The following is a 16,195-nucleotide window of genomic DNA, read 5'->3' on the forward strand; positions in this document are numbered from 1 at the left end:
CAGGTGAGGTATTACTGGGAAAATGTTGTTACTGCTTATTACTGAGGCACTGCTGAGCCCTCATGTGGACCACTGAGGTGTGTGTACACTAGGAACTAACTTTTAAGTTAACTTCAAAGTTAGGCACAATATCAAAGTAGCCATCAGAAAGTCTACACACATTTTCCCTTACTTTGAAGTTAACTTCAAAGTAGGGAGCCCAACTTGGAAGTCCTTACTCCATTCCCTGGAATGGAGTAGTGCCCTGCTTCAAAGTTTAACTGTGAAGTAGGGTGTGCGTAGATGCTCAGCTTCGAAGTTGCTTACTTTGAAGTTGTACTTGGAAGTAAGCAACTTCAAAATTATTTGTGTGGTGGAGACACAGCCTGAGCGCAGTTCTGGTCTCCCAGTTCCAGAAAGATGAACTCAAGCTGGAATAAGTGCCGAGAATGACCAGCGGAATGGAGAACCTTCTTTATGGAGGTGAGACTTAAGGAGCTTGGCTTGTTTGACCTAAGCTAATGAAGGCTGAATGCAGATACAATTGCTCTCTATAAATACATCAGAGGGATAAATGCCATGGAGGGTGAGGCATTAATGGCCAGTGTTAGTCAAAAATAAAGGGAATTTATGGGGCTACTATAGAAGACTGTGTCCCACAATGTCCAGGAGATCAGATTAGATGATCATAATGGTCCCTACTGGCCTGAAAGTCTCTGAGTTCAAGGTGGGGTCAATTTTATGTAATCACTTTTGGAAGCAGTGTCTTCTTTAACAGACATTAATATTATGGCTTCAGAAAAATCTTGTGTTAGTCTGCATTTAGAATAAATATTTGTCTATTTTTCTGACTGTAAACAGATAAAACCTTCAGGACAAAGATGCAAGACCTTTTCCTTTTTGTGCCTTCCTTCTCAGGTTTTATTTGGCCATTTTAACCTCAAGGCCTTTACAACTGTTCTGACAAATGTAACCATGTCTTTGCCTTCCCTTCCCTCAGTTTTATCACCTACAGAGGCACATTACTGTCTTAAAACTAACATTAGAATTACACCTTGACAAAATGAGGGTTGCCTCAACTACCGTCATCGCCTCCTCTCTGACCTTTTAAATAGTAGCCTGGACCCACTCCCAGTGCCGCTCACAGTCACCACGGCTCCTGGGGCAAAGGGGAAGGGGGGTCCAGCTCCACATCCCAGAAGGGGTGGGGCCAATGGCAGAAAGGGCAAGGCCAAGGGTATTTATCCCTCAGTGCTGCTGGGACCACGGTACTAGGTCTCTCTCCCCTACCCTCTCCCAGCCATGCAGCTGGAGCTGCACTGCCACATCAGTTCAAAGGGGCCTGGAGTTCCAGCCACTGGTACTTGGGCAGCTGGAGCCCTGGGCCCCCTTGAAAGGCCAGGCCTAGGAGCAACTGCCCCCTTTGCACCCCGCCCCCACCGATCAGTTGGCCTGCTCACCCCCCAATCCATTGAAAATACTGCCCAAAGTCATCCTTCAGGTCTGTTGATTTCAGTGCATCAATCCCTTTTGAATCAATTCCCAGGTTCTCTCTTGGGCTGAACAAGTTTATGCTTCGTGTCTTTGCCCTAAGGCTTTACATAACAAATTCCCTGTCCTATTCTCTGAGCCAGCTTCTCTTCACAGCCAAACAACAACTGAAATGAAACAAATTAAATTGCTAAAATTAAATGCGAAAAGTGTTATATGTGAACAAGCCACTTACCCGAATTGAGAAGGATAATTGACTTAAGGCACACAAATTCCTCCCCCTGGAGATTCATCATACGGAACCGAGCAGATGTGGCAAGCAGCATGTCAAAGATCTCCACCATGCCCTCTACACACTTCCCTTGATTCCTGCAAGAACAAAACCACAGAGCAAACTGTTCACAGCTTCATCCAAAACAGTGAGATATTTTTCATCCCCAGGTCTTTCCACTATAGCCATGATGTCCAATACATATACCACACGTGGCAAACAGGACAGTGGTGTGGCAATTCCAGCTCTGGAGCCGCACATGGCTCGTGGGGCCTTTATATGCAGCTCTACCTGGAGCCATATGGGAGTGCTGCCCACCCGCCAGCTCGCACACATGCCCCATCCCTGGTGGGAGAAGTGCACGGCAGCTCTGGCAGCCCTGGCTTGGCAGCCCCAGAAGCCCTGACAACCCCAGCAACATCCACAGCACCAGGAGCAGCTCTGGCTGCCCTGGCTTCAACCCTGGATGCTCCTCTAGCTGTAGTGGCTCCAGTGGCACAGCTGTTCTGTCATTAGTTTATAACCGGGGGCTGGGTATACCTGTCTCTGGGGGGGACCATTTATTTAGAGGGGGAGTGGGGAAGCCTGACTCTGAGAGAGAGGGAGGATGTCTATTTAGAGTGGATGTGTGTAGCAAATATAGAAGGATGACAACCACAAGTGTGGCGATCTTTCAATTCCTGGAGGACACCACTGCATAGTATGACTTCTCGACTTTCAACTCGAGCCTAATTGGAAAGCGCTTCTATTCATTGGTTTCAGTTTGTACCAATGTGCCCAGACAAAGTGGAAGGCAATGGAGGACAAGGGTCAACAGCTGATAACTAAAGTATAGAAATCTTTATTTTTTCCAAGCGTTGCTAATTACTCAAGGATTGATACACCTGTCGGAGTCATCATATAAGTTAACTAGGCAAACCATCCAAAAAAAAAGGTTTTTTTTAAAGATTTTTTTTCTTTTCTCCTTCACTGCCTTGATTAATTTGTCTTCTCTTTTATTTTTTTTTTTTTACATATCTCTACAAATAGCTGTCTTTATACTTCACCGTAGTTGTCCTGAATCTTTTGTTGTTGGCATTGTAAACTTGGTATTTTGGCACAGTACTTATATTTCTCTTCTTTTAGTGAAAAAAATACAAGAATCCCTTATTTGAAGAGGGTGCCACAGGAATGCTTATTGTTTTTAAAGTTACAGACTAACACAGCTACCCGCTGTGGCTTATTTTTAATGGCGCTCATGTCATGCTAGTATATTACTTTAGTATGTCTACACTACACAGTTCTTAGCAGCTGTCAGAGTAGTCCTGTTATCTTAATGCACTTTACTTAGTGGATGCTACTGAGGGTTGTTCATATTTCCTTCAGATTAGCTCAGGGTCAGCTAAGTTAAAAATGTATCTTTGTCTACACCTGCAAATGAACAACAAAGGTTTTGTCACTTTCAGGGGCTTAACTCCTCTTCCTGCCCCACCAATGACAGAAGCTTTGCCACAGCAACTACCACAGGTTCAACCTCTTAAATCTGGTACCCAAGCCAGAGCTGTAGCCCCTGCCAGCCCCTGCCAGCCCTGCTGCAGTGGGGAGGGGAGGCAGAGCCCACCCACAGCGTGGGGCTGGGGCTGTAACTTGTTAATCTACTACCTGCTGTGCTCCCTTCAAGTGGCGGGTAGCACTGGGGCCACAGCTGTCAGGGCAAGGAAACCTCAACTGGGGTGAGGATCCAGCACCTATGGAGCTGAAAGACAGCATCCCTGGTCCCAAGTAACTGCCAGTTCTATGAGGAAAGTGGCTGCCGGGGCTGGTGAGCAGAAGGGGAGCCCCAAAGGCATTGACCTCCCCTGGTCCAGCAAAATTCCCTGTCTGGGACAGCTCAGGTTCTGAGGGTGCTGAACCAGGGAGGTGCACCCTGTAGTGTAAATGGTGCTTTGGACAATGCCAATGCTGCTCATAGGGGATGGAAGTTTTGGGTTTACCCTGACTAAGCTGTGCAGCATAGACATACCCTAAGGCCACACGTACACTCTGAGATAAAATCAAATTTATTAATGTCAATTTTGTAACTCTGGAACGTATACATTCCAATTTGCCTATCCTCTCCTCCCCCCCGGGCTCCTCACAAAGTCGATATATTGCTGCTACACTCGATTGGCAAACATCAACTGTTGCAGCAGTGCATTGTTGAAACCTAGCCCACAAGTCCCTCAGCCCCGTAGCATTTTGGGTATGCTCTCTGGTCTTTGACATCATCTTCCCACATTGCATTTTGCTCATTCCCCTCCCGTGCTAAGCAAACACTCATTTTTCCTGTCAGAAGGCAGGAAGTAGGACATCCACAGAGATGGCAAAAAAAAAAAGTTCACTGCAATCGCTTTCTTCTGTAACTGAATTCTCAACTGGACATCCACTGAGTGTCCCCGCTCCTGTGATTGCATCCATCACTGAAAATAATACAGGGACCCTGAAAAGCTTCAAGAAAGAGATGATGGGAAAGTTTTTGCAAAAAGAGTGTTGCTGAGGGGAGAGTCTTGGGCTTTCTGGTGCACTATAAGGCTTCTGTGCACAGGCTGTGTTCTCAACTGGTTATCCACTGAGTTTCCCCTCCTCCTGTGCTTTCATCCAATCCCTGAAAATAACAAAGGGCCAGGCTGTGTTCTCAAAGCTAGAAGAAAAAGGATAGAAAAGTCTAGGAAAAGAGATCTTTTCCTTCCCTCTTTAATACACAGACATTGCTAATATGAGAGAGGTAGCCGTGTTAGTCTGTATCTTTGACAACAACAAGAAGTCCTGTGGGACCTTATAGACTGACAGACATTTTAGAGCATAAGCTTTCGTGGGTAAAGACCCACTTCACTCATGCATCTGATGAAGCGGAACTTTACCCACGAAAGCTTATGCTCCAAAATGTCTGTTTGGTCTATAAGGTGCCACAGGACTTCTTGTTATTGCTAATATGGGCAATGGCAGTGAAATCTCATACACTGAACTTATAACAGAAACAGAAATCTCAGCTGGCCCTCCTCCCTGTGTTGGGGAGGGGGGTGTCAGAGCATGAAGACAGATAGGAAAAAGAATTTATAACAGAAATATCAAAGCATCATTGGTCTGTGGCTGTACAGCCTATTGAAGTAGTTCCCCCGACTATCTTAGCTGTCAGAAGAGATTTCCTTCCAGCGGCAGCAAGTCCCCAAGTATCTGGGGAAGGCTTCCTTGCAGAGGCTGCAAGCCCCACTGGTCCCTTGCTGGGGTGTGGGAGGGTGTCCTCCATAGGGTGGGCAGTTGAATTAGTCCCCCTAAATATCCTAGTTGCTGGAGGAGACTTCTACCCAGTGGCAGAAAGGCCCTGAAAATATTTTTGGTGGGGAGCCATTTGAAGTAGTCCCCCTGAATGTCTTAGCCACCAGGGGTTGCAAGCCCCTGAAATTGTTTCCCATCCTTGGAACCCTAACCGCCTGCAAGCTAGGACAGGGTGCTGCCTGGCAGCATGATTAGTACCAAATGGCAGGCACATCCTTTTACTGGGTTGGGGGCTACCCATGTAATGTGGCTGAGTGTAGGAAGGACCCTGTCTGCATAGCGCCTGTGGGGGAAGGGAGGGTTCACGGACAAATGTAAACCACCAAGAAGGTTCTCGGCCTCTCATGCAAGCACAACCCCCCACAACAGTCTTGTTGCCACGTGGTGCAGTGGGGCAAAAGCTGGCACCAGGCAGCTCAGAAAAAAATAAAAACTGTAAAAACAGAACCATGAACTCCATGCTGGGGCTATTTGTAATGGATAGATGTGCTCACAGCGCTAATAGCAAAGAAAGAAAAACGTTCTTCATCAGCCTCTCATACAAACATGACCCCACAGCGGAAGGCTTCTTTTTCTACAGGTTAGTTCTGAAAACTCAGCTTGGATTCTGTGAACTTCAAGAGGTTGTGCAGATATAATTGATTAGAACATTGTTAAATAAACAAAAATGTAATTGGCGATGAACAAGTTAGATCAGAATCTTTAGATTACTTTCTGTTAGGAGTACACAGGAATATTAGCTAACAGGAATAAAAATAAGTAAAGTTTATTTGAATATATCAGAATATACAACTACAGGCACTCAGATGAGCAGATTTGATGATTAAGAAAGGGGCATCTTTATATAACCACTTTTCTGAGTAAAGCAGCACTTTAAAGATAAAAAATCAAATGTTTATTCAATTAGTTATTTCAATGTTCCTAGTGTAGACAAAATATTTGTAAACCTTCTAGTAGCAAACTAAGGACACCTGTAATTGCACAATATTAACTTCTTTCAGTGAAGGGAAGTTTCAATGACAGAAATTTCTCACCTACACCAATTAACACTAATTATTTGCTATAGTAGGAGCTCAGTTACTATGGTGGTAAGCTCATCGTAAAATCTTAGATGGAAAGGTATTTAAGTGGGTGAGAGGGAAACTACTGAGCAGAGTTCAGTCTAACGTCACTATTATCTTTAGTCCATTTATTACTATGCCCCAGTGTACAAAACTGAGACAATTGCTATACTCAACCCTGCTGTAAGTGGATGCAAATTTGTTGAATGAATGTTTGTGTCTCTTTATACTAGAGCTGAATTTGCATCTCAAAGTGGGCTGGCCAGAAAAAAAGAACTTAGTTTTGAGGAAAAAAACTAAGATTTTGCCATTTTTCATTTTGCTTTATGTCAAATGCTTTAAAGTCAAATGTGACTTTATGGACTTTTGTGTGGAAAAAAAAGAAAGATGAAGACACTCCTCATCCCTGAATAGCCAATAGGCTAGTGGTCAGGACACTCAGCTGCCAGGGACTTGAAAAACAGGTTCCACAGATGCCAGGCAAGTCCTCTAACCATGGGACCGTAGGCTATTTGGGATGGGTCAGAAGAGGCAAAGGAGTAGATTGACTATATCAATCTACTGCTGGAGCTGTTCCACTTTGTAGAAATAACTATTCATGGATGGTGCAAAGAAGGAAGAGGAAGAATGAGAGTGACTCTATAGCCTGCTTTAGTTGCCTAAATGTACATTCCCAGATTTGAAAACACTGGCTTGAGACTTGTGTCTTACTCAAAGCAACTTCACTTCCCACTGAAGTCAATGGGAGCTGCGTCTATTTAGCACCTTAAAATTATGGCCAGTGGTTTAATATTATCATGATGGCCAATAGGATCTTAATATCCTTTGTTAATAAACTCCATTTCTAACGCTATAGTGGAGAGATGAATAATATTTGTTCCAGAAGAGAAAAGAAGAAACCTGTCTGAAGAGGACTCTGTGGCACTTGTTTCTTTCATTTCAGAGATCCTTTCAGTCATGGAGGGTCAAACTTTAACAACCTCTCCAAGCAGTCACTTAAATTCTTCTTTTTACCATAGTATAACCAGTGCCTTTTTAGTTTAAAGAAAAAAAAAAGCTGGTACTCAGCCAGCTCCCTGCCACTCCTCTCACCACCCTCTCCCAAGTCCATGGCTGGGGTTGCCAAGGTGCTGGTATTCAGTACCAGCAAGTACCAGTACGAAAGAAAAAAAAAAAAAGCAATAACAGAAGAGGTGACACTAGGGGCTTAGAAGTATATGTGCATATATTAAAAAGCTTACAATATAAGCCACTGAGGAATTCTTATATGACAGAACTTATGGGGAAGAGGTTATGGTATGTCTGTACCTTGGTTTAGGAAGTGAAAAAATGAATATTTGATTTATCTACTGATTTCCTACACAATCAAGATTGCTTTCCTCAGCTTCAAGAACCTGCATGATCCCAATATCTCTCTGATTTCATTTCTACTTATACTCACTTTCACATTTCCCGCCGTAACCGCTCCTCTGACTCTTTCAGGCCCTCTCACAGGGCCTGTCTCTGTTCATAAACGCACGTCAGCTCTTTGAGCCAGTGTGCGTGGCACCCATTTTCTACATCAAGACTGTCAACTTATAAACTTTGAAGCTAAATTGTGAGCTATTCCCAGGGACATTTCGAGGTACTGCATATGTTGTTTTAGTACTGGAGATTTTCATTAACTACCTCTTGTTGATTTTAGTTCTTGCCAGATATCTCCTTTGTCTTATGCATTGAGACAGAACTCCAATCTGAATCCCTTGCAAGCGCAGAAAGATGTATGGCATACGTCATAATAGTCTTTGAATATTCCACATATCTTGGTCATCTGTGTTTCTCAATATAATCCTCTTTGAATATTCCATGTTTCCAAAATACCATATCTGTTGCACCCCTTTCTGCTATTTTGATGTATAGCAGAGGTTGATCTTTTGCTGCTGCCAAAGCAGTTAGTTGGTGAAGTCCCTCCTGAGGCCCTATCCCTTTGTCAAATACAGCTCAGAACTTCTCCCTCTATGTTGCCATAATCAGAAAGCTATGTAATTCATACTTGCGCTCCCTGTTAGTAATGCTTCATCTCTCTTCTCATTTACTCTCCCCTGTGTATTGTCACTCTTTCCCTTGCGGTAGCTGCCTGTTGCACAGTGACATATTGATACTGTTAACATATCTCCTTTCAGACGTCTGCCCCATTTTCCTCCATTTCTTCCAACAATGAATAAGTGTTATTGAACATTTAGAACTTGTGCATCTGATTCAATGAGTAGGCTAATTATAAAATACTATGGGAGAGGATGGTGATTTAAATTGTGACTAACTTGAAAATCATTACTTGAACTTTCAAATTGCTATTCTCTACGCTGTCATTCTTGTCTGTTTACCCTGAAATGAGAGCCTTAATTTCAAAAGAATCCTCAGTGTGTCCCTAGTGTCACCTGCTCTGTTATACTGTGATGAAAAAATGGATTTCAGGTGAATGCTTGGAGAGATTCTTGGAATGGTCTAGTTGCAGCAATTATTTATTACTGGTGTTGAGCCTTTCAACCAAGTAGCCAACTATGCAGCCAGTACCTGAGCACAGATAAAAGCCTTTGCTTCACCTTCTTTCAATGTAGTTTCCTCTTCCAAGGCTGAGTGAAAGGTTTGTATTTGACTACTGTGGCTGTGGCATGGCCTTCAAACTGGCACTGAGCACAGATATGCACAAAATGAAAAAAGTTAACTGAGCCTGAGCTTTTCATATTTCAAAAAGCTCTTTAGTTCTGGTTCTGATTCAATTTTGGACACAGATTTTGAGTGTGTGGAGGTTCTACTTTATCCATAGTGGTAGTTCTACCCTAGTACACTCTTGCCCTGCCCTTGCATTCATCCTATTTCTGAGCCTTTTATTTCTATTAAATTAGAAATAAAAACCAAATGTATTAAATTAGTCAAAGTTATGTCCTATGTATGGAACAGATTTCTTCAACTATCAAGATCTAAGGACATAAATATGGGTTGAAGGAGCCTGAAGAGAAGAAATGAGAGACAAACTGGAAAAACACCTTCAGATCTGATTTTCCTCAGCATTTGTTACCTTTGAATTTACTAGGGATTTTTTTCAGATTATTTCTCAAGCTGTAACAGCAGCTATTTTTGTCAGATAACAGTATTTTTGTCAATTTACGCAAACGTGTAAGTCAAGAAAGTCAATGTATGCAGCACAGTGTCAGAATCACAGGCAATACGGTGATTAGAACTGGGTCCAAATTAATAGTTAGAATCCCCCCTTCTTGGCCCCCCAGTTTTAATTTGTCCCTTTGCGACACCAAACTCTTTGTCTAAGAGGCCAGATTGGAGCGTGAGTTCCAAACCAAACTCAAACTGTTGAATTCACAACCTATTTTGAATCTGAATGCTTAGGCCCTTTTCTATTTTCAGTCCTGCCTCAGGATGAAATGGTATGAGGTATCATTTGGAGAATACATTTTAAGTTAAAAAAGCCAATACAATCCATTAGAATGTTTATGTGGCAACTATCACTGAAGTAAGTAGATGGCAAATTTGGATAACTATACAAGAGGATGCACTAGCACTGATCACCATAAAGCACAATGACTCATTCTCAGCCCAAATGGGAAATATGAAAATAAAACATAAGCAGCAAAATGCATGAGACTTGGGAACAGATAATAATGCAGCTCAGAATACCCATAACGCACTCTAACATTTGCAAAGAATGTTAGAGCTTATTAATATTTCAGAAATATTACACATTATCTGTTTTGTTACTGTGGAGTTTGTTGTATAATTACATGGGGTTAATTCAAATAGGCATTAACTGCTTTTATGCAGAGGCAACAGCATTAAAGGACATTACAATTGACATACACATTCCAGTTTTATTTCTGACCATGTTGGGTTCAGCTGTCTAGCTGGTAATACTGGGTGGTGGGAAATAAGCAGGAAATACTGAAACATACAGCTTTGGGATAGATAAAAGGACAGCCTCTAAAGTCCAGGCAGGAGAAAGGAAGGCAGGGATTGCTGTAGAAATGGTGGGAGTCTGGGATACGTTAAGCTTATTTAGGCCTTAAAGTAAGCATCTGATGCATGTAGACTGTTGGGTTGTGGGAAAACCCCTCTATCTTTTTATGCTTTGTTCCTACCACTAAAAGCAAATAATACTCTGTTTTGGGTCATTGTACAGTAAACCCTCAAGTTATGTGGGGGTTGCAGGAATTCAACCCAGCATAACTCAAATTTTCGTGCAAGTTGAGGGAAGCTGGGAACCTGGTTGCTGCCTCGTTCCTGGCTCCCCTGGACTGCAGGAGCCAGGAAACTGACCAGCCCACCAGGGCTGGCCATTTTCCTGGCTCCCAGAGTGGCAGGGAGACAGGAACCAAGGGGCAGCCTAGTTCCTGGTTCCCCATCACTTGTGGAACCCAGGCAAAGGACCAGCTCATGGCTGGTCAGCTTCCTGGTTCTCACAAGTGGGGAGCCAAGAACCAGGCACAGAGCCTTCTCTCTCCCTTCCCCCAGCCGCGAGGCTGTCAGACAGCCACGTGGATGGGGGAGGGAGGGAGAAGACTCCAGCCATAGTCCTGTGGGTCTCCTCCCCCCACCACAGGGGACCTCTAGCTGGATCTGCAGGGTCTCACCACCCCCTGGACTCCCCCACACACCCCTCTCATGTAAAAACAAGATACGCACATGTTGACTGCACGTATCTCAAGATATTACTGTATTCATTTTTGGTCATTGTTCCCAACAGAAGACTTGTAGTGGCTGAACACAACCAAGTCTACACAGGAAAGTGAAGGCCTTTCATTTGAAAGGGTGCAGTCAGAGATTAGAGTGATGCAGGGGGCAGATAGCCCTGAATCCTTATTCTCCGGGAAACTAAATGAAAGGAATTCTACTGAAAACAAACACATTGCTTACATGTAATCAGAATGAGTTCTTTTGTTATTGAAATACAGACTGTGCATATTTTTTATCTACATGGTGGCATCATACCACTGCCTTTTTCTTATAGCACTGTTCTGAAGAGATATTAACAACCTTTGCAAAGGTCTAGATCAGGGGTTGGCAACCAAAGAGCAAGAAGAGTCATTTTTTTCAAATTCGTTAAAAAAATTCAATAATTCAAGAGCCGCACTGCATGTGAATACGAGACAGTCCTTAATAAATAACATCAAACCATACTTCTTGTTATCTCTGTCTTAAAAACAATGCACACAGAAATCCCACAATGCACTGCACATATTGAAGGGGGCGTTATTCAGCGTTTCAAGATCCCATATCATTTGCTATTTAGATCTGAGTTGTTTGTTGTTGGGCTGTTACACATTCACCAAAATACCAAAATAATCAGGAGTGGTGGTTTTTTACTTTGTAATTATAGCGTCGGGAACCACAAAGAAGTTGTTAAAGAGCTACATGTGGCTCTGGAGCTGCAGGTTGCAGACCTCTGGTCTAGATCAAGTGTAGGCCATAACCTATAAAAGTGCATTTTATATTAGTTCATGGGTTAAAAGTGTCTCTCACTGCTCAATAGGAATCCATACTTAACTAGCTATTACAGAGACGAGTGCTTTAGAAATGCAAATAAATAAGTAATTTACTTAGCAATCACCTTTTACTGAGTGACACCATTATTTGACACTGCCCAATCAGTGTGTCCTCTATAATACTTTTAATTATTGGGGGAATAAAGCAAACAGGCATTGAACAATTCCATTTATTTCAATTTTGCCGTTTTATTAGCAAGGTCGCATTTACTATTCCATTGAGATTGAAGGTATTTCAAACTCAGTGAGGTGATTTCGCCTGAAGTCTGGAGGCAGTAAAACATCTTTTCTAGAGGGCATCATTTGTCTCCTTTAACAGATGTGTTAGTTAACAGGTGGCAGAAACCTCCACCTTTGCTCATGCCTCTGCTATAATAATTATAAATAAAATGGGGAGTGCTCTTTTGTTCAAAATATGACAGAAATTGACACAGTGGGGTGTAAGACTCTTATCAATGGTTGTTGCTGGGGAATCAAATGTACATGTCTGGGAGGTAACTTTGTCCTTAATAAAGGATCACCACTTCCACCACTATGGGATTTTGTTTATATTTCCAATTTCAAATATATCTCACATTAAATTATGTCACCACAACAATATAAATATGCAAGATGAGCCAAAACTCTAGACAGACTTTCTCCAGTCTTTTATAGTTATTTGAATTGTGGAATACCCTTGAAAACTGTTAGACACCCCAACTTCAAGTAAACAGAACAGAGAACTGTAAAGAGAATCGCACAACTGATACTTAAAACGTGTGTTTGTCTCATTCTCCATAGTCTATAATGGCAATGTGATAACAAGCTTCAAATTACATCAATAAAGCAAAAAGCGGAAGAGCATTTAGTTATGTTCTGAATTTTATTTCCCTCTGCAGGCTGCTGCACTCAGCTCTGTTAAGTAAGTGACTTGTTTACAGACTGGTTTGTTGGAGATCTGGTTTTCAGGGTGAGCCAAATCAGTGTCATTGGTCGACTGAAAATAAAATATACAGACAGGCTTTTAAAAATGTTTTTGAAGTGCAGTAGTGGATTTAGTTAGTGTTTATGTGCTTGCTTCCTTGGCAGTAAATACAAATAGTATGCCACCAAATTAAATTTCTGAATTAAACCTCTGCATTCACCTTGCTTCTATTTTTTCTAGTAAGTGAATGGTAAATTGGAGCAACAATTTTTACTTTGTTCTGCACCAAAGTTTTGATGTTCCTTTGATCAAGAGTTATTAAGAGTGTGATGTCCTGAGGAATCTGAAATATTTTATTAGATGAGTGGGACCATCTAAGCATCCTATAGTCCAATACTAATTTTACTGTATTGGACTTAGTCTTTTATTACAGACTTGTTGCTGTATTATCTGAGTGCCTGAAAGCACAACGTGCACAGTAAACTCAGTAAAAAACAGTTTTCAAATGTTGTGGGACACTTTCATACCATCCATAAAAGCTAAACAAAAATGTAAACTGTTCAGATGCATTCAGCTGATGAATGCAAAAGATTATACTAGTCATCAAAGTATGTGATTCGCCCATAGTTGTGGGCTAAGCAAGACACCCCGCCAAGGTCCTCTGCCATTGTTCAACAAAGAGGAGAATAAAAAGAGACATTTGTGCATCCTCGGAAACAAACACAGTGGCTGTGGCCACACTAGGAAGTGATGTTGAAAGGGGTAATCCCTGTCCATCATTTCCAAGTGAGCCGCTTTGAAAGGAAGCGACCACACACAAAACGCGGATCGACATTGTGATCCGTAACATTGAAAAGATGCCCTGTTATTTCAAAATGGAACAGCTACACAGCCACAGCTTCATTTCAAAATAATGGGGCAGGAAATGGCTAGAGCAGGGTCAAATGGCTGACAAGCCCCTCCTGGAGCACGGGCCAGCCGCACTATTAACCCCCACCGTGCACATGAGGAGGACCCTGGCTGCTTGTAGCACGTGACCTTCAGCACAGCACTCAGCAGAGCTTTGGTTAGCACCACACCACTGCCTGCCATGGACCCGCAGCACTTCACTGACAGGGACACCCTGGACATCATGGCCAGCCTGATGGCCATGCTGACAGCATGCCATATGAAGCTATGTGCTGCCTGACACGTGGCTGGCCTCCTGCAGGACCCTGCCACCCACGGTGCCTCCAGAGCACCCCCTGTTCCAGCCCTGCCATCGCCTCTCGTGGTACCCCACCAGCGGGGAATGGTGGGACGACATCGTCCTTGGCGAGTGGGACGACAGCCAGTGGCTCCGCAACTTCCAGATGACTCGGGCCACATTCATGGAGCTGTGCCATTGGCTCGCACCAGCACTTTGCCACCAGGACACGCACATGCAGCCCGTGCTCCCTCTGGAGAAACGAGTAGCCATTGCCGTGTGGAAGCTGGCCACCCCAGATAGCAACCGCTCAGTCGGCCACCAATTCAGGGTGGGAAAGGCCGCCGTCGGGGCCATCCTCCTTGAGGTAAGACACCCAGGGCGACACACCCACGGCGAGGCCCCAGGGAGTGGGGCCCCAGAAAGGCGGGTCCTAGGGAGGGGAGTCCCCCATATGCTACCACACACTCACGGGCACCTGTTCCCTCTGTCCCTTACAGGTTGTTGCTGCCATCAGCAGGATCCTCCTGCGCTACCTGATCTGCCTTGGGGACGTGGACACTGCCATGGCTGGCTTCCAACAGCTGGGATTCCCCAGCTGCATCGATGCATTGGGCAGCACCCACATCGCTATCTGGGCCCCACCACACAGCCGGGGACAGTACATCAACCGAAAGGGCTACCACTCTGTCATCCTCCAGGCCCTCGTGGATGCCCAAGGATGTTTCACAGACATTTGTGTGGGCTGGCCAGGCAGGGCCCATGATGCCTGCATCCTGCAGAACTCATGGCTCGGCCGCAGGATGGCAGAGGGCACCTACATCCCCCTCAAGGGAGCTGCCGGTGGGGGACATAACCATGCCCCCATGTATCATCTCTTCAGGCCTGGCTAATACGCCCCACACAGTACACACCAGTGAGAGCCAAAACCTCTTCAATGCCTGCCTCAACCAGGCGAGGAACACCGTGCAGTGGGCATTCGGCCATCTGAAGGTGCATTTCAGGTGCCTCCTGACATGCCTGGAGGTAGCCCTGCCCAGCATGCCTGCAGTTGTGGGCACCTGCTGTGCTCTGCACAACCTCATGGAGAACGAGCAGGAGCTCTTTGTGGTGCACTGGGCAGCCAAGGCCGTGCCACCCTTTGAGCAGCCAAGTGCAGTCCCGTGTCGTCAGGTGCACCGGGACAGGGTGCATGTGAGGGAGGCCCTCTGGGAAGCCTTCCCCGGGGGCCCCCATGACCTGGCCCCGCTCACTCAACGCAACCCAACCCCATTCTCACCCCTGCCCCACCAGCACCTCCCTTGCCATCCCCACCCGAGGCAAGACACACATCACCATTAATTTCAACTGCTATTTTTGGAAAACAAAGAACATGTGACTATTTACATGGAAGGGGTGGGGGTGAACTATTTACATGAAGAGACAGGGGGCCTCAATCCTCCATCAGAGAGGCTGGTCGGGAGCCACAATGGCTTCTGGAGGTGTGACCACCCCGGGTCTGGAGACCACGGTGGGGCCGGGATGGGGCAGGTGGAACAGGGAGGTAGGGCTGGACTGGGGTATCTAGGAGCTTGGACTCGTGGGGAGGAGTGGGGGGAGCCACAGACAGGCAGGTCTCGCCCAGCCACAGCCAGTGCGCCAGCTCCTGCTGCTTGGCTGGGGACATGTCAGCTGGAAGCAGATCTGCAACGGCGGGGCGGGGGGGCAGAAGTGGGGGCTGGGGAAGAGGGGGGAGCTGAGGAATTGGGGGGTGGCAGGGAAGGGGGAGAGACTGGGGCAAGGGCGGCCATGACAGAGGAGGGGACTGGGGAGGAAAGGGGAGCTGGAGCAGAGGGGGCTGCTGCAAGAAAGGCCATCCATGGGGCAAGTGGCTGGGCCAGGTGGTTGGCAACAGCCTGGGTCAGGATGTCAAGATACCCAGCCACCTGGTTCCAGGCCGCCCACTCCACGTAGAGCCATTCCTGCAGCAAGCAATTCTGCTCCCACCATGCAGCCGTGTGGGCTGACGCCAGATCATCTGCCCAACTGCGGCAGCGGCTCCTCCCACCACAGCACTGGGTCCGAGGAGGCATCATCCCTTCACCCTCCACTGCTGCTGTCGGGCTCCCAGGCACATCCAGGGGTGGTGGCAGATGTCGAGGCTGTGAAGACATAAGGGGAGAGGGTGGTGCCTCATCAGTCACAAGACTGGGTACTGTGGGCCAGTAGCCTTGTCCCCGCCGCCATCCCACCCTGCTTGCGGTGAGGGGCTCTGGAGTGGTCCATCTGCTGTGGGGTCCATGAACGTGGGGCCATTAGAGTGGCTGCTCCAGCCCTCCCAGGCTTCTGACCCTCACGGCAGCCCATGGCCACAAGCGGGGACCCCCCGTGTGCATGGCCCCCCCGGCAGCAATGATGTCCATCCCTGGATCCCTGGCCCATGGCCATGTGCCCGGGCCCATGCCAGCTGTGTCGGGGACCACCCCCCGCCCACAT

The 16,195-nt window shown here is 45.7% G+C and overlaps 1 protein-coding gene across 2 annotated transcripts in view; it reads right to left on the reverse strand.

Moving 5' to 3' along the window:
• The window catches only part of ESR1 (estrogen receptor 1), a 234,988-nt gene that overhangs the window by 16,399 nt on the left and 202,394 nt on the right, over positions 1-16,195 (reverse strand). For both annotated transcript variants that reach the window (XM_074990365.1, XM_074990366.1), the window contains exon 7: positions 1,706-1,839. In XM_074990365.1, coding sequence (XP_074846466.1) covers positions 1,706-1,839 — 134 coding nt within the window. The remainder of the gene's footprint in view (positions 1-1,705; positions 1,840-16,195) is intronic.

Source organism: Carettochelys insculpta, chromosome 3 (genome assembly GCF_033958435.1).
Source record: "Carettochelys insculpta isolate YL-2023 chromosome 3, ASM3395843v1, whole genome shotgun sequence".
Taxonomy (NCBI): domain Eukaryota; kingdom Metazoa; phylum Chordata; order Testudines; family Carettochelyidae; genus Carettochelys; species Carettochelys insculpta.